The sequence below is a fragment of the Dichotomopilus funicola genome (assembly GCF_033296635.1).
Source record: "Dichotomopilus funicola strain CBS 141.50 unplaced genomic scaffold C8A04scaffold_102, whole genome shotgun sequence".
NCBI classification, from domain to species: Eukaryota; Fungi; Ascomycota; class Sordariomycetes; order Sordariales; family Chaetomiaceae; genus Dichotomopilus; species Dichotomopilus funicola.
This window is the reverse complement of record NW_026944123.1, coordinates 61,045-83,415: the sequence shown is the minus strand read 5'-3', so window position 1 is coordinate 83,415 and position 22,371 is coordinate 61,045. Positions and strand designations below refer to the sequence as shown.

The 22,371-nt window shown below is 53.7% G+C and overlaps 4 protein-coding genes across 4 annotated transcripts; 2 read left to right on the top strand and 2 right to left on the bottom strand.

Annotated features, from left to right (window-relative positions):
• Positions 1–6,557: 6,557 nt before the first annotated feature.
• Positions 6,558–8,424, bottom strand: C8A04DRAFT_32878 (major facilitator superfamily domain-containing protein; the record flags this gene model as incomplete). The annotated part of the gene is made up of 6 exons (XM_062782244.1): positions 6,558–6,875; positions 6,934–7,045; positions 7,105–7,301; positions 7,359–7,906; positions 7,980–8,088; positions 8,185–8,424. 6 exons carry the CDS (start codon positions 8,422–8,424, stop codon positions 6,558–6,560), a joined length of 1,524 nt encoding a protein of 507 aa, XP_062633023.1.
• A 2,198-nt stretch (positions 8,425–10,622) lies between these two features.
• Positions 10,623–12,079, top strand: C8A04DRAFT_15685 (uncharacterized protein; the record flags this gene model as incomplete). Its single annotated transcript, XM_062778582.1, has 4 exons — positions 10,623–10,836; positions 10,928–11,187; positions 11,300–11,599; positions 11,777–12,079. The coding sequence occupies 4 exons, from the start codon at positions 10,623–10,625 to the stop codon at positions 12,077–12,079; spliced, it is 1,077 nt and encodes a 358-aa protein (XP_062633022.1).
• A 1,541-nt stretch (positions 12,080–13,620) lies between these two features.
• C8A04DRAFT_40564 (uncharacterized protein) lies at positions 13,621–15,316 on the bottom strand (the record flags this gene model as incomplete). The annotated part of the gene is made up of 4 exons (XM_062784992.1): positions 13,621–13,970; positions 14,120–14,437; positions 14,495–14,780; positions 14,918–15,316. The coding sequence occupies 4 exons, from the start codon at positions 15,314–15,316 to the stop codon at positions 13,621–13,623; spliced, it is 1,353 nt and encodes a 450-aa protein (XP_062633021.1).
• A 5,676-nt stretch (positions 15,317–20,992) lies between these two features.
• On the top strand, positions 20,993–21,823 carry C8A04DRAFT_15663 (uncharacterized protein; the record flags this gene model as incomplete). Its single annotated transcript, XM_062778572.1, has 1 exon — positions 20,993–21,823. A coding segment is annotated over one exon (831 nt), but the record flags the coding sequence as incomplete, so codon positions are not given.
• Positions 21,824–22,371: the final 548 nt, after the last annotated feature.

Below are 22,371 nucleotides of genomic sequence, written 5' to 3'. Positions count from 1 at the left end.
TGTTTGTAGAGTGGTGGAGAGTGTTCGGCTCGCTTATATGTTCGGCTCGCTTATATGTTCGGCTCGCTTATATGTTCGGCTCGCTTATAAGGTACGTTAAACAGTAACGGCGTTGTTAATTCTCTCTTCCATTAAGTCCCTCCAGTATCGTCACCTAATCAAATCCCAAGAAGAAAAGAAAAAAAAGTGACAAGTAGTTCCACGTGTTTGAAGACTGCGGTGGGAAAGTAGCTTCTCCACGGACCTCAAACTTTCACACTTTCACCCAAAGAACCGCACTGGTAGGTGAGACGAACCTTAATAGAAGTAATTATTACAAGAAATGAGTTGACTCATCTACAGATACAACTATCCCATTCTACGCCCTTACCAGCGTACATCCCCGGTGGCCAATGCATAATAAGCCCGGTAGCGCACAGTCGTTGATTCCCGTTCTAAACCACATTCCAAAGAGAATTACAATACCTTCCACGTCAATTAGCCTTTGCCATTGATGGGAAACCCGTTATGAAAAGTGTAAAAGAGGGGATTGCGCGGTCTTAGCGGAGCTAGCCCTTGGGCCTTAGCCCTTACATCACGACGCGATCACCAATTCACCATACTGGCCATCGACATATTTGAGCGTATTGGGACTCAAGCCAACTAGCTGCTGAAGCAAGAAATTCAATGAGGTGCAATCGTAGGGCCAGGTTTGACCTATTGTCGTGCAACGAGTTCAATAAGCTTCCAACCTACATCTCCGGGAGTCCAGATGAGCAACAGTTGACATACAGTAATTACGATTTATCGTGGATCACTTTAGAAGTAATCCACTGAACTAAGCTCTCCTACCTCGTGACCACATCGTGACAAACTCCCGGCCCCTCCGAGACCAAACCTCCAGCGGCTCCGAGACCACAATTATTCTATTTAAACCCATCCACCTCCCCCCTCAACCTCCCTCAGAACTTACTCGACAGCGCGGCACATCAAACGACACCCACGGCCACAATACCTTCCACTCACAATGCTGTCCACCGACAATGCATTACTCCCCCCAAGCCCTCGACGCCGCCCTAACAAAAATCCGCGAAACCCGCACCTCCATCCGCGCGGCCGCATCCGAATTCCACGTCCCCTACACGACCCTCCGCAGCCGTCTCAACGGCACCGAATCCCGCCGCGACTCCCACGTCCACACCCAACGCCTCTCCCCGCTCCAAGAAGAACGCCTCGCCGGATGGATTCTGGAACAACGCGCCGCGGGTTCCGCGCCCACCCACGATCAGATCACAAAGTTTGCGGAAGATGTACTTGTTGTGCAGGGGGAACGGACACCGAAGGTTGGGAAGAGGTGGATAAAGAGGTTTATGGCTAGGAATCCGGTTATGTATCAGACTTTAAGAAAAACGAAAAACGCCCCCCCCAAGCGGGATGCTGCGAGAAATGCTACTCCTCCTCCTCCTCCTTCTTCTTCTTCTCAACAAGACACAAACCAACACCCCGATGATATCATCTCTACGCCTAAATCCGGCGCTGACGTCAGGGCCATGTGGCGTATTCTAATGTCGGCGAAAGACGATGGACGAACGCAGGCGTTGGTGTTCCGGAAGATTGAGAAGGCGTTCGAGCTGTATGCGTTTGAGGCAGTTGCGGCACAACGAAGGTTGAGGAGATTGGCGGCGCGGGTTGAGGAGTTGAAGGCGGAGAGGGAAAGGGAACGGGCTAGCGGGGAAGAGAGTGAGGGGGAGAGTGATGAGGAAAGTGTGAAGGTTGAGGGGGAAAATGAGAAGGTTGAGGGGGAAAATAAGAAGGTTGAGGGGGGGCGTATTACGTGTGCGAACTCAGCTGCGTAGTGGTTCGGTTGTGGAAGGGAGGCCGTTTTTATACGGTTCTGGGAGCCATCGATTGGACGGTGGAACTGAAGGAGATTGCCAGACAGATGACATGGCGATGCCAAAACTAGAGTTGGGGATGCGTTGGAGGGGTTACGGTACAACAGTCCTGTCAGTCAGTGGACGGAAATGGGGCCTGTGGTCGGCCCGGGTACATACAGGCGGCACTACATTTGAGGTGGTTACAAAGGACGCTGTCCGCATCTATCTACCCGCGAAACAGCCAACTCAACGAGTCCGATATGACCCATCTTGAGAAACTTGGGCTGCCTGGTTATCAGGCCCTCACGAAACATACCTACTGGCCTAAAGAGCAGCAAGACAGATACCGCCGACACCGGCAACGTATATATCAAGATATCCCTACATACTCAACGTCAGCGTTATGTTCCCCAAAACTGTCAGGATCAGCCCAGGCCTCGTCAGCGGCGCCAGTGGCACCACACACAACTTTGCATGGCGTGCGGGTACCAATGCCTAGAAAGAACCACCTTTCTTGATGATCAATCAATATATATATATATATTTATCACTTTCGATGACTATCTCCGCTCGGCCTCTTTTGATGACCATGATCTCGCCGTCATACTGCCTACCTAGGTATGTTCCACAGCAAAACCGACAAGGAGGCGATGAGCATTCTGACCGGGCGGGTGCGAGTATTGGCTTTTGAGGTTCCTCACCCCAGATTACCTCTTCCGCTTCTGTTACCTTCCACACCCTCATTAACTTGGTGGTATCAGATAGTTACCAATCACGGCCAATATCTCATCTTTCCCGGCCCCCCCTTCAATGAAGGGATGTCCGTGTTAATTCCGTGGAAGCTACACCTGACACGGTAATCACGGGCTTCTACCTATGCGAATTAGGTACTTCAGACATAATCATGAATTCATCTGACAGGGGCTTGACCGCGGGTCTTATATACGTCTCTGTCAGGGGCGTGAAAGCGCTGGAGGGTGTCACGTTTGATACCGCCTCCGGGACCTCTTCAGTGACGGCAGAAACTATATACATTCGACGGCTGAGACGACCTGATCATCTATGCCCGCGCCCTCGGCATTCTGGGCGCAAGGAAGGAGGAGGTCTGGAAATGATTTAAATTTACTCTGCTTGATTTGTGGCCGAGGTTTGAGCGACCTCCAGGCAGCGGAACCTGGAAGCGAAGAGAGGAGAGTGACTAGAAGATGTCCCCTGAATCCGCTCACCCGGTAGAGGACGAGAAGGATTCCGCCAGCCAGATTGAGAAGACGGGGGTTGTGGTGTCTAGTGATTTCGAAGACGAACAGATCACTTGCAGCTTGAGCATCCTGATTAGGGGAATATGCAGGTTTTAAATGGGAGACAAGGTGGCCTACAGACTAATACAAAGCCGAGGGAAGTTGGATCCCATCATATGCTGTTACGGATCATTGAGCTATGTAGAATACCGAGGTCCTGCTCTAAGCACAAGTAGCTGCCGAGGCTAGTATCTAGGTAGTTACAACATAGGTATCACTGACGCGGTGGGCAGGCTCTGTAGTGTAACACTGAAGCGTAACAGATGAAGTTTATTTGTGATATCCCGGTTTCAAGAGTATATTGTGACTAATTAATTCTCTCACCACGCCACCAACGTGTCGTCGGTCCTTGGTAATCTTTGGTCAACTCTAGAAGACAGTCGTAGGACCCAAAGACACAGACCGTATCGCTAACACCATGTCGTAATGTCGCGTGAGTTTCAAGGCGGCCTTAGCCTCGGACAAAATCATAAAAAAGATTTCATGTGGGAAAACTCCAGAAAAAAAGCCCGGTGAGACTCCTAGGTTGCAGTTGTGTAACACGCAGGAGAACTTGCCGATTTCCCGCTCCGTGTGCTACACATGCCAAGCATATTCTTTCACTTTCAGTTTGAGCCTGTCGGACCGCAGCCGTGGCTCCGTGGCTTGCATACGCCTCGGTGTTCCTGAAGAACTGATCCAAGAACCAGTGGTGACACAAAGCAGATATATCCAAACCGTCCCACCTTTCAAGATCGGATTGTGTTACTTTCGGCCCCCTACATACGATGTGCTATTATGTAGTAAATCCAACGGTCGAAATACCACCGTCCCTTTTCGTCGCGCGGCCAAAACCCGCCGGCCACCCAGGCAGGCCACAACACGGTCGGCCCGACTGTCTCTTTTTTCCTTCCTCTCCTCTTGACCGACCGATACAAATTCGCGGTGGAAAAAGTACTTGCATATCCAAGCGAGAGCGCAGGAGCACAAGAACCAAAAAGGCAGACACGCACACGCTCGCACGCCCTCACCGGGCTCGCCTGACAGGTTCGGTTATAAGCGAGTCGACCCAAGGGGGCACCAACGCCCGCGCAACTAGTCCGGGTCGCCTTGCCGGATGAGACCGCAATTCCCAGTGGCGCAGAGGATGGAACCAAGACGGCTTGTTGGTCGCCTCGCCTGACGATTTCCCAATCATCCGGCTAGACTTGCTGTTGATTTTTGGTGTTGGTCCCCGTCTGTCGACTTGTGGATGGTGGCTTGCATGAGCATCGCTCGGCTCGGGAAAATCATCGTGGTCGCAGTCGCCGTCGCCGTCGCCGTCGCAGTCGGTCGTATTCAACCCCACTGCCCCAAGCCACACGACACCCCTTCCATTTCTTGGGGAGAGAATCCAGAACACCTCCTTGATTCTTCCCGTTGAAGGCGTCGCAATAACCATGGTTCGCAAAGCCTTCCCGTGCGTCGCAGACTTCGCACTATTCTCTTCCACCAACCATTCACCTGATCGTCCCCTGTTCATCCTCCTCCCGCGAAACTCTCCCAAACAATAATTCATTAACCAGCCCGTCTCGCCCGCTTCCATCCACCTTCCGTCCTTCCACGCCAAGCCCAACCGAAGAAGCCAAGCTCTTCTCCCATTCCTCTTCTATTTTTCAACAAGACCGTGCACGTTTTATTCCCGGTCCTCCCCGATCGCTTTCACTGGCATCTTTTCTACAGGACACCCCCTCCCCGTCCCCTCCCCTTCTCCCGACTGCTGATACGGCATAAACCCGGAATTACAGCGTTCCATCGGCCGATGCACACACAACGGACTGCCCTGACAAGCCTGATCGGACTGGACTGACTGACTGAGACTGCCTGCCTGACGGACGATCCCATACCCCGGACACCTGTCTGTCACCTGCAAAGTAACTTTGAACACATGCGCCCCACAGGCCGAAGCCGAGACCGAGTCCACACGAGCAAAAGAATAATTAGAAAAAGTAAAAACAGAGATAAAAAAATTAACCCTTAAAACACCATGCCACACAACCAGCGTAGTCCATGCCACGCCTAACACGTGCTAAAACCGCAGCGAAGAAACTTATCTCCCCATCCATCTGCTTCGCAAAAGCCCAGTTGAAGAACCCCCCCCTACCCCCAAAGCCATGGAGATCGCGCAGCGTAGTAAGACCTAACCACCGACTAACAAAGAAACGGGAAGGAGGTGGGGCGGGAAGAGCGGGGAAGACCCGTGGACCCCCCGTCCGCCCGTCGCCTGCCGCTGGCACCCAAGCACCCAAGGCACCCCCCCCCCCCCAAATGGAATCATCCGTCTAGGATACGTTACATGACATGTGCGTCCACACACGGTCCAACGAACGAACGAGCGAACGAACTCACCACCAATGTATTGTTTCTTGGCGTGCAGACACGTGGGATGAGACGGTCGAGGAAGAGAAAGAGAAGGAGAATGGAGGAGTTTGGGGGCTGGGTTGCGTGATCGAGGGGAAAATCTTGAATTTAATTATTGGTTCCTTTCTTGGCTTCGATCAAGGGCTGAAGCCAAAGTTACGATACGAAGAGTCCATTAGTTGTAACAATATGCAGAAATATTTGAGAATGATTTTTACCATAACCACCTTGATGATTGCGGTTCAACATCACCAACCTAAACAAAACCACAACTCCATACGGAGTATTTAGCCCATCTCCAAACGCATAACCAGCTCAAACAAAAACCAAAATTTGAACCGTGGCTGAGTCCTCCCTCAAACCAACCTCGACGCATAACAATGTAACTGTCTTGAGTCTCTTGGTCGAGTTACGGTCTTAAGACCCGACTCCGTCTCAAGTTTCCCGCCCGCTGTTTCAATGCACCCAACCTCATGTACTAACCCGACTTGTTTCCAAAACTCGTACCTTTCTCTCTGCCACATGGCCGGAATACCCGGGCCGGTGAGCCACAACCAACAGACATGCTGTGTGGCCACGCACATTCGCCGGTTTTTGCTTCAGCCCCCGAGTTTCTGACCGGTGTTTCAAGACACTTCCCACGTGGGTGGCGGGGATTGATTCAATGCTTTCAGCTATTACTATGGGTTTTGCTATGTATAGTCTTAAATGGCTCATCCACACAATCCTTGCTACATGCGTCATTACAAGTGATGCTAATGCGTTATACGTACGCACATATCTACCGTTAGTTGTCTGAGAGTTGAGGAAACAAGTCCGAGAAACGAAGAAAAATTAGAGAATGATTCACTCTCTCTGGTATCTCTGTGTGCGGCAACTGGGAAGCCATGTCGAAACAGAACGCTGATACTTTTCCGAGATGTCCAAAAAAAGAAAGCCACCATCCGTGCCATGTCCAATCCAGCCAATCCCCGCACACCTCATGCCACACTCAAAACACATCGTGAGAATCCCCGACGCATGTTTAGTAGGCGTAGCGGAACTTCTTGTTCTCTCTGTCCGTCATGTTGGACCACGCCTCAGGCGACATGTAGGCGTCCTCCTGCTCACCCTCCGAAGTCCGCCTCTTGTTCTGCCAGACATAGTACAGGAACAAAAGGAACGTGGTCACGGCACAAGCGGCCTGGGTGGCCATGACGGCGATCTTGGCGGGGCGGAACTCGGGGGCGTCCTTGGCTTGGAAGGTCTGGGGGCCGATGATGTTGCCGAGAGAGAAGGATCCACTGATGATGGCGGCGGCGAAAGCACGCTTAGTGGCGCCACCGACGTTGGCCATGATCCACTAGAGATCGACATGTTAGCCGATGACAAGTCACGGCGAGGCATAGGGCATGGCTTACGTTGTAGAAGATGGCTAGGGGAGCAACTACCGCGTTGACGAGGTAGATACCGGCCAGGCAACCGGCCTTGTTGGTGCTGGGAAGGAACGACATCAAGCCGCCACCAATGATGCTAAGGTCCGCTGTTAGTACCTTAATGAGACGGAGGACACGGGTCTGTTGGCAACATACGCAGGAACGATGCACGCAAGGATGAAAGCCCAGCGATGGGACTGCAAGCGAATACCGAACCCTACAAACAGAGTGAAGAAGATGCTGATCGCGCCTGACGGAGTGTTCATCAGAGCGGCCTTCTTGGGGTCGTTGTCCATGAGGCCCCGGATGAGAGTCGCAGAGTAAGTAGTGACGACACCGCTAGAAACGGAGAGCTGTGGAGCAGCGTCAGCACATGTTATATCCATATCATACTCGAACATGCCACATACCAGCACCACAGACACCAACAGGAGGTAGATTTGGGGGTCCACAAGAGCCTCAAAAATCTCCTTGGCGCGGAACTTGCGGTTTTCGATACCGGTCTGGTTGACGCTGACGTGCCTGAGGAGTGCGCGCTTCTCACTGTCGGACATCCAGCTAGCCTTCATCGGGGTATCCGGGAGGAAGAAGATGACTGAGGCACCGGTGAGGACGGTGATGACACCAAGCACCACAAACATAGTCCGCCATCCGGAGAGCTGAGCATCGGGGCTCATGTTTTGGAAGCCGTAAGAGACGAGACCACCGATGATCTGGCCGATACCGAGACCGGTGTACCAGAAGCAGAAACGAGGAGCCTGCTCCGACTTGGTGTACCAGTGGCTGCTGATGAGCATGAGCGAGGGCGCGATGGTGGCTTCAAAGATACCCAGGAAGACACGCGAAACCAGCAGAGTCTGGTAGTTGTGCGCGGCAGCGCCGCAAGCGGTGGCTACGCCCCAGAGCGTGACGTTGATGCCGAGCCATTTGGCCGCGGGGAAAATCTGCAGAAAGTAGGCTGAGGGTGAGGCACACCGAGAATTAATGATGAGATCTTCTACTGGGCTAGGTCCAAGGAATGGATGTCTTACTGTTGGGGATCTCAAAGAGCAGCAGACCAACGAAAAGGTATGTCGCGAGGTTAGAGAAGTCGTTTCCTTGAAGGTTAAGGTCCTTGTTCAGGCCCATTACAGCGCCATACTGCATTGGTTGGGAATCACTGTGATTAGCCGCGATTCGTACACAGCCTGGGCGCGCACGTGGTGTTCAGGAAGATGGTGTGAACCAGCCACTTACGTTGAGAATGACCTTGTCGAGAAACTGCAGCGTGTAGCACAGGAACATCAACGGCACGATGCGCCAGTCAATCCGGCGCCGCAACGCGGCCATGTCAATGGCTTCGCCAGCGTCCGCATCGCGGTGGGCGTCGAGGTACTTCCACGCGGAATCGAGTTCGCCCGAGACCTCTGCTACCGACGACGCCTCGTTCACGTCGACCCGCTCCTTCGTGCTGTTCTTGTCCGACGTCGTCGACATGCCGGGCGGTTGGAGTGCGAGTCTGGTTGGTTGGTGGTGTTGATGTCTGAGCGAGCGCAATGACCTCGCGGCAGGACCGCCAACAATTAAGACTGACGGGAAGGGCGAGAACGTCCCGCGCACGCAGCAGATGTCGGGAAAGGCGGGGGGCGACGGCAAAAATGAAATGCTTCGGTCAAACAAAGGGACGGAGGAATCCCGAAGGGGAGCGGCGCGCGTTACTTTGACGGAAAGATCGGCAAAACCGGCCTGATGCCCACGAGTTCGGCCGCAGCGTCCAGGGAGTAACTATGCACGGGAGAAGCTGTCGAGAAGAAGAATATCAGAGGAGGAGAAGATCAACCACCATCTCTCGCCACGCAACAATATTAAAGAGGATAAAAATGTCTGTGAAACGTGGGCCCAATGCGGGACTTCGTGAAGAAGGGGAATAAAAACTTGAAGTTCAAACGGAGGCAGGCGAGATGGTGCATATGCTGTTGGCACTTTCCTCCGCCGAGCGAGCCATTCTCAAATCCCCAGACGCGAACGAAGGCGAATTGGGCCGGACGGGCATGCCGGGGTCGGGGTTCTTTCCCAACTGACCGGGCGAGTCTGCCCCTCTCGGCCCCTCGAGAGTCCTGATGCTGCAATTGATTCGATAGACAGGACGAATCTGGAAATGGCTGTAACCAAAGTCCAAATCAATGCACCGTCGTGCCTGGGCACCTGGGGAACCTTGCTGGGGGTTGAAGCAATGTCTGCGAAGGCAAGTTCGATTTTGGGGGCAAGAACCACCAAGGGGCATCGGCCCATCGCAACGCGAAGCTCGGACGAGGCCAGGATGTGGGGCCTTTTCTTCCCCACCCCTCGGCCGTCCCCTGACCCTGTTCCTTCTCACTCTCACACCCTCTCCCGCTCGACTCACCCCACACCACCCCCATGCTTCGCTTGCGAACCCTGGCCCCGGCTTCATCGTTCCCCTACCTTTGAAGGGAGTTGCGGGACTGGCTCCGCCAACGTCTGCTTCGGTTCCTCCCCGGTCGGAACCTTCGGTGCCAAGACGGCACAAGGCCACAGATTGGAACACCCGAGGACAGGCGGCCACAGGCGAGGAAGGTGAGGGACGGCCGCAGAGCGGTCGTGGAAGCTGCCCCCCAGCGTCGCCAATCACTAGCTTCGAGGGTTTCGCTCTCGAGTTTTGGACCACACATCCTGCAGCTGGAACTCCTGGGCGTGCGTTCTTCGGGACGGGAGGGCCGGTGGTGGCAGATTCTCGACACTAACAGATTAGTGTATGGTGGGAGAGGAGGGCTCGAGAAAACCCGGGGAAGGAGGGGAAGACCATTCAAGAAATCACCAAGCACGCAACCTCGACAACATTTGAGTTTCGTGCTTGTGTGTGTGGACGTCTTCCCTTCATTACACAGTACGGTGCACTGTGTCTCGATACGCGCCTTGCAGCACCGGGCAGGCACCTCATCGGCAAGTTCGCAGCTGCCAGCTTTCGGGGTTTTCGCGGCGGCCACCCAAATGCCCCGACATAACCCAAGGACAATGGTGGGTGTCTTCTGCGATTGGCTTCCCTCGCCTCGGCATGTCGCAATGCGGCCGGGGTTGGCTTGGTGCTGAGAACATTTTGCCCTCTTTTCCCCCCACCCTTGGTCCTCGATACTGTCAGCGTAACTGTCATGGGTCGCCTGCTGTCTCATCACAGTCCTTTCCCGCCCATCCGCCCCGTCCATCGGTACACTCCAATGTCGATGTGATCCACCCTGAACTCTTTTTTTCTTCTTCGGGTGCGTTGTGGATAAATCCGTCCCCCTCAAACCTCCTGTGGTCTTCGGAACCGGAATCAAGAGAAGCAGGGGCTCGAGGGGCCTTGTCGTGACCATCCATTCCCCTTGACCTCACAAAGGAAGCCGTCTTTAGGTTGACGCGCAGTGTTGATCTCCCGTCCGAGTCCATTCACACACTCCTTTTTCACACACCCTCCTTCTTCCACCGGCACTTGTCGATCACTGGTTGCGTTTCCTTTTTCCCCAGACCTCCCCCCCAGCGTTGTTCGATCTTCTTTCCTTCCTTCCCCCCTCCAGGCGTTTGAACACCAAAAAAGAACCACACGAGGCTCCACAACCCGCAAGGGGCGCTGGTTCGACGAAACCGACCGAGAACGCTGTCGAACGAAGAACGAAACGAACGACGAGTCCAGCAGCAAGATGGTTTGGGTTGACAACACGACCCCCGAGGTCGATGCCATCTCGCAATGGCGGATGATTGTTGCTATCTGCAGCGTCCTCTCGGCTTTCTCTATCATCATCGTGTGCTCTCGGTTATGGATCAGGCACAAGAACCACGGGTTGGCCGCTGACGACTGGATGTCGATATTGTCCATGATCTTCGCCCTGCTTTACTCTCTCTTATGCATCGTCCGTACGTGCACCCTGCCGGCTTTCTTTAATTGTGTTTTCCCTTCCCTCAAAACTAGGTGGCCTTGAAAACGAGAGTCTAACGACTTATCTAGAAACTAAATTTGGTCTGGGGCTTCCTCTTCGCCTACGCCCGGAAGCCAGCTTGGTCTCGTACACCCGCACCAACTTTGCCGGCCGACCCATCTACCAAGTGGGCATCAGTTTCTTCAAGGTTGCCCTCTTGATCAGTTACCTGCGCCTGTTTAAAGGGACCAGCCATGTGGTCTACCGCCGGGTGGTCTGGATTACCATGGCCCTCATCTTTGCTGCGCACTTGGGGTGCGCGCTGAGCCTGATTTTTGCCTGCAACCCGGTAAGATGCGTCATCTATTCAGAAAGACGATTTGAGAAGAACACAATGTTCCCTCGCGTCACACCGCTTGTACCACAAACCTCAGACACTGACGTTGTACATCGGTCCATAGGTCAACAAGTCATGGGACCCGGCAGTTGCCGGCACGTGCCTGGCTCCGGGCCCGTCTTTCACTGCGTACGCCATCGTCACCATTGTGTCCGACGTGCTAGTGGCTATCATTCCGATCCCTGTGCTCCTCCAGCTCAAGGTCAACACCGGCAAGAAAGTCGGCCTCATCGTCATCTTCCTGCTTGGTCTTTTCACCACCCTCTGCTCCATCTTCCGGTACACACAAATTCAGCAAATCCAAAGCGGCGATGGCAACTCGACCATGCTCATTGTTTGGGGTGTTATCGAGTTCAATGTCGGAGTAAGTTTGTTTCCTCCCAGCTAAGCGGGTAGCCGCCAGCCACCTGTTTTGAGATGTTTGTCTCACAGCCCCGCTTTCACCCCGGCGGCACCCGCACCCCCCCCGCTCTTGTCCGAAGAAGCCACGAAAACAAGTTTCCGAAATCAGCTAACCGCCCCAACCTTTCTCGCTCAACAGAACGTCGTCTCATCCCTGCCCTTCCTGGCGCCTATTTTTCTTCGCAAAGCTAAGCAGTATCGGACTAAGTACGCCGGCGGCAGCGCGAACGCCTACGGCAGCGGCGGCCGCAAGATGGGCAAATCCAACGAGGCGTACAAACTCAGCAGCATTCACTCCAGCCAGCACAAGGGGGGCGGCACCTTCGCCACTGCACAGGGACAGAGCACCGGCAGCGAGGAGAACATCCTGAAATCCAGCACCGAGCAAGCGCCCGAGAATACCATCATGAAGTCGGTCACGTACAGCGTGCGGGTAGACTGATACGAGGAATCGAGTGCGAGAGCGAGTCCGAGTCCAGTCAACTGAGACAAACCGATGGAGTTTTCCTTTCCCCGAGCCCCGACAGCTGCGCGAAAACCCCGCGCGGGGTGATCTGTGGCAATGCGGGCATAATGTGTATGAGTTGGTTTCTATCCACAACACTGATAGAGAGATACCTTTTTTGCTCCTCAAAATGGCGCGGCAGAACGGCGACCGGCGTATAAGGGGGGGTTCTTTTGGCTTATGTTTATTGCTTGGGCGGCTGGCTGTGTTTCAAGGATTAATCGGGGAATGGGAACGGTTCTGGTTTTGGCTTTTATTTTTGTTCTTGCCCAGCCTAATCGGTTGCGGCGTTGGCTTTGGGGATAATTTTTGGTGAGGGACAGAAGGGGTTTTGGAACGCCGAAATGTGTAACATACTGCAGTCACGACCTTTTTTTGCGAGTTGCAAAAACAACAACTTTCCACGAAAATGGTACATACAAGATCATGACAACTGCGCAAGAACGGTCCAGTGTTACAAGGTGGCAATGTGTGTCACTCGAAATGCAGAAGGATCGATCTTATTCAAGACCCTGCAAAAAATCCTTTTTCTTCTATTCCTACACTAGGTCGAAGTTCATACTTCCAGTTGTCGTCGACACAAACTCTGCGATGCCGAAAAAAAGCCCCGCATCAACAGAAAACAAGCTCCGACCAAGTGGACAAAACCCGATAAGCAGCGGCCAAAGCCAGCCAAGCGTCGGAGATCGCCTTGCCCGCCTTGCGATTGCGCTTAGGCCTAGCGGCGGCCAGCGGCCAGCTAGCTTTTAGAAGGCAGTTGAAGCCAAGTCGAAGCCAAGAGACAGGAACCCTGCCCCCTATTCCCGATCCAGGATGCCCGGTTTTGTTCCTTCCTTCCTTCCTTCTTCGCATCGAATCGCATCTTGGATTTTGTCTGTGCTTTGTTCCTGCCCCCTTCCAAATCATTAGCGGTCGGGATCTTTTTTGGTTAAAATACACCCCTGTTCCTTGATCGACCGTCCCGATACTCCGCCCCACCCCCAGCTACGACGAATGGGCGATCTTTTGCCTTTTTTATACTTTTTTCCAAAGACTGGGAAGAGGTTTGGCCGATTCGGTCTGTTCTGAGTCCTGTTTGGCTCGGACGAAAGCTGGGCTGGGGTGACCCCCGGGACCATTGTGGTGGGATTTGGGTCAGGCACGAGATCGGATTGTGGGTCAAAACTCTGTTTTTCGTGACTGTGTTCTGCTGTGGCTCTGCATGTCTCTTTAGTTGTTTAACCTGAATGCCGTGGTTGGCCGTGTCCTTTCACCGGTTGACTTTCAGCCTCTGAGTGCATGCTTCAAGTTGACTGTTTTGGAACAAATTGTTGAATCTTCCGTGCAGTTTCCGTAGCACAATGGCTGCAGCATAGAGCCAACAGAATGTTCACCTTTTATTGTCATTCTATCCAATTGCCTCCCTATCCGTTTAACCAGCCGCTGATGACACGACAACTCTCCAACTCAAAACGTGCACACAGCCAGCCAGCCAGTGCTCAGATCACCAAACCCGTCACTCCCTCAGCGCTCGCGCTGGTCGCCAAAGCACCGGCATCCATATCCGCCTCGTCAAACGTGAGATGCATGGCGCGGCGGCTGAGAAGCGGGCTGGCGTCGCGGATCCGCGCCCATTGGTGCGCGTCAATACAGGCCTGGCGCGACGCCAAGACGGCCGGGCGGGCGCGGGCGACGACGGTGTCTTCATACCGGTCAAGCGCCGCGCGAAGGGAGCTGGCCTGTGCAGAAGCAGTTTCTGCTGGTGTTTCGGAGGAGAGGAGATGCGGCAGGACGATCTCAGAGAGGTCGAGGACGTCAATGATCGCGTGATTAGCACCCTCGCCCCGGTCTAGGGTAGACATGTTTGTTAGTCGGGCATGTCGAAAAGGGGAAAACGAAGCCAGGATGTGGCCACCAAATTATCTGAGTATGCTCAGATATGCGGTGGGGTATGTAGCTTCGAAACAAATTTTGAGGGCGAGTCAGGTAAGAACTTACACATAGCCATTGGGTGCAGGGCATCCCCTACGAGAGCGACACGGCCCGTGGTGCGCAGGTTTTTGGGCGGCGGCCAGTCATACAAGTCGAGCGACTTGACCTCGCTGCTGCTGGGGATGCTGAGGGCAAGCGTCCGGAAGGGCTCGGCCCATGTTTCAGCGAACGTTTTGATCAGCGCTATGCGGCCCTCGTTGGTATCCGGGAAGGCGATGGGCTCGGGCTGGTCGAAGAAGCCCTTGCGGATCGGCCACGAAACAACCATCTGGCAGCTGTACTTGCCGCCGTTTCCTTCTGGAGTGTTGTTGGGGGCGTCAAGGACTGTTGGTGTTAGTCCAACCCCGCTGTTGGCGAATCGTTAACATCTGCTGCACTTACCACTGATGTACACAAACGAGTCATTCTCAGACGCAGCCCCTTGGAGGAAGAAAGGGTCAAGCTGCCGCAAAGGCTCAATCTCCTCTGGAGTACAGTCCATCCGCACACCCAATAATCTCACGGGGATGTGGTGTTTCTGTTGCTCAGGAAACAGCAGCCCGCGGATCCGCGAGCTTCCGCCGTCGCAGGCCACTGCAAAACAACCCTCACAGGACGTCCCATCGTCAAAGCTCGCCGTCACGGTCCCATCTTCGCCAGTCTTGATACTACTGACTGCTTTGCCCCACTATGAAATGGCGAAACAAGCTCACGGGGAGAGGCAGAGGTTAGCCACAAAACGGTCCGAGCCCAGGTTGTCTCAGTTATCCCCTTAGACCGACAGGACTATCTTGAGTTCAAGTACGAACGGGGAAGGTCACATGCCTTAATATCAAGGTCCGTTGCCAACAACCTGCGCAAGCGGTCGCGCGTGACGCGAATGCGGTGCGACTCCGTGGCGGTCGGGGTCTTAGCCTTGAGCTCGCCGGTGCTAATATCGTAGAAGGGGAAAGTCGAGGGCCGGCCTTGTTCGACGGCGGCCCGGTCAACATACGCCTCCGGGAGGCGCTGCACGAGCTCCTCCGGCAGCAGAGACCGCAGCGCCGGAAGCGACCAGTGCAGGGTCAGCCCCCAGCCGATGCCCCGCGTGGCCAGGTCGGCATCCCGCTCGAAGATGAGGACGGGTCTGTTGCTGCCCGTCTTGCGCAGGTACTGTGCCAGCAGCAGGCCGCTGAGCCCGGCGCCGAGGATGAGGATCGGTTTCTGGTCCGTGGTGCTGCCCATGTTGTTTCGGGGTCTCTTCTCGTCTCAGGATCACGGAGGAGGGTGGGTGTGTGGAAATTCGTGGCTCAGATTGGCCACAGGGCTTATTTGCTCACTCACGCAAGGACAAAAATGAGTTCTCTTTGGGTCTGGACTGTGTGTGTCAACCGTCAATCATGCCCTATTTACTGTGGTACTGTGGTACGTTTGCTTATGAGCAGGTTTCGCCGGAGCACTCCATTTCTTGTCTGTCCATGTCGTTCCTGTTTTTGCGGGGAATTCCCACCACAGTAGTGTGTGTCCAGTTTCGCTCCACCCTTTTGAGAGGAACATCCATGGTCGGCACCGAGCCGAACACAGGGACGATGCTTGCGAAATGGATGGGGAATAGTTAGAAAAGGCCCCATCATCAGGGATGCTGCTCCTGGGACCAATGTACCCGAAAGAATCCATGTGTGTGTCCACCGCGGCCACATGCCAGGCCAGGAAAGTTTCTTCTCGACGCATCAGATGGAAAGGTCGATCATGGAAGCGACAGAAGGAAGTAGACCAGGCCTGCGGGCGCAATGCCCAGATGCAACGAGCCAATATGTTGGTGGGGACCTCTGCAGTCGCTGCCAATTGGCAGTAGTGTCCGCGATAGCTTGCATTTGAACCGAACTGGAGAGGGAGGACTGGGAGACCCGATGTCTCGGTCACGTCCGTTGCATGGCCACCCGCACAATGAACGAACTGCCTTCGCTCGCTGTCATGGAAATGGGATCGCGTGGTCAAGAGACGTGGGGCGTGGCTGCTCTCGACGGTACCAGCCTGCGATAGCGGGGGAAGCGGGGCAGCGACTCAGTGCAGGTGGTTGTCGTCGGTAGGAGCTCCCGAGATAGGTAGAGGGGTGGGAAAGGTGTTCTGAGTCGTCCTGAGTCGTCGGGGTCCACAAAGCACCCAAAAAAAATCCCGCAGGGGAGAAACGTCTCTTCAGAGCTCCGATTTCACACAAAACGTTCAATAGTCACGGCAATCCCCCTTCGGCCTGCAAAGATGCTCCCGAAAAGCTTCCCGCCAGAATTCTTCGAGCCATGGGATTCTTCTCTCGGAGAAGTTATCAGCGGCCCGATTGGATTGGGCGGCTTTCCCGGCGGGCCGCGAGCTTTACCATATTCTGTTGCTCGATGAGCTTTTCGGAAGGAGCAAGCCACGAAGATCATCAAAGTCGATCGGCTTTGTCTGTGCTCACCACAACGCCGGCCGTCTGTGCCGGGCTTCGGAGGGACGTCTGTGCTCATTCTTCCTCGAAAACCCTGAATTCTGGGCGACGGAAACTCCGAATGGAAGTCAGCCGGGCACTGGTGACAGCGAGCGTCCATCTGAGGGAGGTGTTTTGAGTGTTGATCATACAGCTCGTGTGTCTAACTATTCCAAATCATGCTCTGCTTGTTGTTTCATCAGTGAGTCGCTGCTGGAAGAGCTGGTTTATCAACCTCTGGTCGCTCCCCGGTGATGGCGCTGGGGCCAGTTATCCCTGGTTCTGGCAAGACGGCCCGTCACAGATTCCCGCAAGTCGACCTCGTCCCCGGGCAAAACCAAAAAAAGACTTGCGACATTGCTTTTTCTGTTGTTTCGAGAACTTCGACACAACAACACCCTGGGTCCCCCACGCAACAGGGTTGATTAGCTCAGCCTTGGCGTTCTTCGATCTCTGTGGCTGGGTTTCCCCAGCATGAGCAAAGCCCTTTGAAATTCATCCCTGGACATTCTATCCGTACACCCCCACCCCTGGCCAAGCTAACGCGAACCAGTGCAAGTGCTCTGCTGCGGTCCCAAGGCCTTGTCGCTCGGTCGGCGGGTTCGAACTGGTTTCGAGCTTTGGGGGTTGTTCGGTCGGCAACACCCCCAAGGCTGGACTGGACGTTCCTCACTCCAGGGCTCTGGCACTTGCTGCCGAGGGAGTGAACATCGGCGCAAATGGGGGAACCATGCGCGTCTTCTGTTGGCTCTCATGAGATTTGTCTTGTTGTCAGACGGACCAATAGCCACAGTCTGTCCTGAAGTGCTGACCTCGCTCGCCACAAACTCTGTGCGATGAATGGCGCGAGACAGGGACTGGCTCTGTTTCGGAGTTGAAATGACAACAATGCGCACCAAGCGTTCGCAAAACTCCTCACGTTTGGCTGCACATCTCAAACCAAGGACCTTGATGAAGTTACCTCGTTGCCTAAGCTTGGAGTCGATCCAACCCCACTGAGATGTTCTTGCGAGATCCAAAGGAGGGGATGTCATTCAAGTTGGGGCCATTCACTGACCATCGCCGGGATGAGGCCAGAAACAACAGACAGACAAGCGGGGCAAATGTGGCGGATCAACAAGTCTGGACGAACAGCCGATCGACGCCGCCCCTCGGCTTGTCTCCGGCCAAAATCCGCGATCCGAGAGACATCCACGAGAAATCGAGTTGATCGAGCGTAACGGCCACGATCACGGCCGCTAGCAAGAACGAAAAGAAAAAAGCAATTGTTCCAATCGGGAATTTTGCCCGTTTGATCGACCCCTCTCTCGAGAACCACTCTGGAAAAGAGACCGCAGGCAGAAGTTATCCCCCAATCCCTCCATAACCAAAGGTCCTGTTATCTCCCTCCTTATCATCAAAAAGGGAATCGCAAGAAGAAAAAAAAACCCAGCGCACTTCGTGGGGGTTAGGTGGGTGCAAGTGGCGAAAGGATTCAATACTAACCTGTCCGAAATTACGACGGAGACAACAGCGCGGAACTGCACCTTTCCTTTCCGCTGCGTGGCGCTGCGCCAATCGAGTACCAGAAGAGAGCATTGCTCCCAGTGTGGCGTTTTTTTGCGAACTCGACTTTGAGGTTCGTTGCCGCACAACCACATGCCAGAGATACACCGTACGACACACCCACGGCAGCTGTCTCCCGTTGGTTGCGTTCCTGACCCGGGGATTTGGAAAGGAGGGGGGGTCAAAGTGGCTCAGGTAGGAGCGAAAAAGGGGCGGCGAGATCCCGACAGGCTGGTGATGGTGTGCGAACTTTTCTCTTCTGGTCTGGTGTGTCGCTGAAAAGCGACGCATTTTTCTTGTCACAGCAATCCCCGCCTGCATGAACGTTCTTCGCTGTAAAACCGCCGCCAACGCAGCCAAAAGGGGTCAATTGGCCTTGTTCGTCCTCGGTCAGTCATCGCCCCGTGTGACTGACCATTGAGATCGGGCCCGGCCGGAGCAACCGCGGGGCCATCTAACGTATCTTGTCCGTCGATTCCTCCTTCCCACTTGCACTCGGTCCGCGACGGCGCTCGGCTTTGTTTCGTCGTTCGGGTAGTTTCAGCTCCGGATTTGATGGTTGACTATGCCTACTGTGGGTTCTATTGATTCTGGGCTTGTTCCTTCGCTAGGCCTTTTGCTTGGTCCCCTGGCTTGGGGGATCTAGACTTTTTCGCCTCGTCGGTGGTCACCTTCGGTGAACCGATGGTTCTAGTAAGGTGCCGACCGGCCGCGGCCGCGGCCTATTACAGTTGCACGCCGTCCCTCTGCATGACGGGAGGGACGATTGATTTCTTTTGTGGTTGCAATGCGTCGGCGAGCGTCCTGCTAGTGCGCGGCGCAGTCAGTGGATGGCCGAGTGGCACACCCCCCCAGTCGTATAATAGAGGAGCCCAGTTGCCACATCGTCGCGTCGGCGGTCGGTGGGGAGACCTCAAAAATGAATTTCCCGACTACGGAGATAAAACTCGGAGGGGGGTCCGGTGCAAAGACTCGGTATCAACTGATGGGCAGAGTCGAAGGCGTTGTTGATGGAATTATCGCCGGTTTAGAACACTGTTCTCCCGATACAGTATACTGCTTCCCACACAGCTTGATGCGCGGTAGTTGTAGTTCGGAACCGGATAGGTTCCTGTCTATAAGCTCTGAGGTGGATATGGACCCTCCTCATCATCTTCATGACACGAAAACTACGTTAGGGTTCCTCTCATACACAACCTAGATGTCCCGTAATGGTAGATGGCGGAATTACATTCCCCTTGGCTTTGTGTTGTTCTGGTGGTTGACCTTTCTTTCCGCTGAAACCGGCTAACTTCCTAAACGCAAGCCCCATTTCTCCACCCGCTATCAAGCTAGAGTGATGATGTATAGTTCAACCGGACCCTATGAGGTTCAAAGCGAGAAGAAATGTTCCCGTAGCGTCTTGAATACTGCAACATCAGCAGATATATTACGCCAACTTGTACTAACGTCAGCTCTCTTAGCCCATGACCTAGGCGCCCCAAACCACACCGAATCCAAGATGTAATTACCTACAAGTTATTTGGTTTAAAAATTGACACTTTGACAAGGGCTTTGCTAAGGATAATCGCTATGAAACGCCGTCAGACTCTTCAGGTGGCCGAAGACAGGTAGAAGACTCAGATGGGGGGGGGGGAATCCGTCTGCCATGAGGATGTGTATGTGTTGCCGACATCCGACTGTGAACCACGGCCGCTCCCAGGCATCCCGTTCCTGAATCTCAGGTATGCGTCCCAACAGCTCCCCGCAGACCAACAAACTACTATGGATCTTCGAACCGTCTTTGGTGGCGAACTCATGATACGGAAACCCCTTTTCTAGACAAAGTCTCCATGCCCGCCGATTGAGACAACATGATTAAGGATGCCTGCAAACTAGGTATTCTGGGCTGGGACGGAGGCGAGATTTGGATCGAGCATATCCTCCACATGGCCGGCCGATAGTTGCCAGCAATGAGTCGGGGTGGAGGAATAAGGACAACAACGGATTTGGATTGAATAACTATTATATGTTGAAAGAAAAAACAACGAAAAGAAAAGAAAACAAACAATAAACGACTGTCAACAAATTATTATACTGTTTCCCGTCAAGGTTCACTTTCCGTTTGTTCTTCTTTTATCTCCTCCTTCTAAGTTTTCCCTGAACTTTCTTCTTTTTTTCTTTCTTCTTTCTTTCTTTCTTTTTTTCTTCCTTGGTGTATCTTTTAGTGCTGTTCTTTCTCACTCTTAAAAGTGTTATGGACGAAATGATGTTGAGTTCTGGGCCTTCATATCTGTCTTTGTGTAATTACAGTGGCGTCATGTGCAGGTCATGAACTAGTCAATGCAGCGTCTTCCTTTCCCCTCTCCAATCACCCACAGACGTGCCTTCTGTTTCTCGTCAAACCTTTCTACGTCCATCTCCACCATCTTGACCTTGATTTATCCACGGACTAAGAATTTCTTTTCCTATAATAACCCCCAACTTCCCCGCCATATCCAACCGCGCCCAACTATCACAATGCCATCGAACCCCAATTTTCTCCCGATCAGGGGTGATTTCGTTGGAAACTTTTCGTTGGGGTGGACTCCGGAATTCCTGTCAGCTCATGCGGGCTCCAGTGACCAGCAAGCGTCACGATCGGCCTCCGCGACCACGGCGCGAAAAGCTTTGAGAGGCCAGTTTATCGAGGCTCTCAACGTGATGATTGACAGAAAGACGGCCTCGGTATACTCCCGACGAGATAGCAAGAGCCAGTCAGCACTCCAAAGGACCCGCTTACAACCTTTCCTCTCCTCGAATTTTAGCTCCACGTATGTCGAGGATATCTCATTTCACAACTAGTCGTGGCCCACGCTTGCTCGGTCAAGAGTTTAACCGACATCTGGACCAACGCAACGGGCTCCAACGTTACACAGGGCTGCAGCAACGCGGATAAAAATACCCAAAGAATTGTACGAGAGTGGTACCATAACCGTTGTCCTCTGACTGGTGCTGGGGCGGTCCACGGGACGCACATTGTCAATATTCAGGCGATGAAATCCATGGACGACCCGGTCAACCTTTGGGAGACGCTGCAGGTTTTCTGGCCGTTGAAAGACCTCAATGTCGAAACCCTCGATATCCTGGGCCAGGAAAATCGGAACATCCTGCCCCTACACCCATTGGCCCACCACCTTTGGGATAGAAACAAGTTCGGGCTACGGCTTATTGAACATCCAACCGAACCCAAGACCAAGATATACCTCCAGGTCAACTGGTTCAAGCAGCGGGCGGGCGAGATCGAGCGGGAAAATAGGAAGGACGCGAAGCCCTGTGCCACCCCCTTCGCGGGAACAGACCTACTGGATACACAAAGGGAGCTGACCGCCGCCACGGGGGTGACTGGACGGGAATACCTTCAACATGGCGATGTATATATGCTATATAACCCCGATTGTGCAGCACGCCCACTCCCTAATATCCGCTTTCTCGAAATGCGGTACGCTGTTCAGCAGCTCTTTGCAGGCCAACAAACCGCTGAGGCCCTTCGCGTCATATTCGGAGGCGACGCACCCGACGACGAGATTGAGGGACCAGATCCAGATGAGGCATATATGCCCGCCGACTGGGACAACATGATCACCGACGCCTACGATCTCGGCATTCTAGACGACAAGAAGGAGCAGGCTTGGAGACAGTACATCCTCCGCTCAACCTATCGTCGATACTTGAACAATCTTCGAGCGACCGAGCCTGAGAGCGAAGGAGGGGAGGGCGACTAGAAGACGTCCTCTGGATCGGCTCACCCAGCAGAGTACGAGAAGGGCTTGACCAACCAACTCAAGAAGCCAAGGGTTGTGGTGCCTGGTGATTTCGAGGATGGACACTGCCAACTTGAGCACCTCGATGATGAGAATGGGTGTAATGCACGTGGAGCAGGGTCAAAAAGGAGGTGCGGCGGTGGCCCCATGTGACATGTTGCGTCGTTGTTTAAGCTCGGAAATCAGGGGCCGGATTCCGTGCATGCGGGAGAGGAGTAAGGGCAGCGACGGATTTGTGTGCTGATTTTGTAGGGGGGAATACGAATTGTAGCGGATGTGGTTTTCCGTCATCAATGCTTTCTCTTGGTGGCCTTTGAGGCCATGTAGGGCTACAATGTTGCCGCCGTGAGTCTAGAAGGAAGAGGAATATACAGAGAAGAAGAACTCGTTAAGACGAGTGAGAAAATACCTGGGTTCGTTTTGTTCTTTTCTCTTCGGGGTTGATGTGATTCTTTTTCTTTCCCTTTTCTTTCCGGATAATTTTGTTTTTCTGGTTTGTCTTCTTTTTT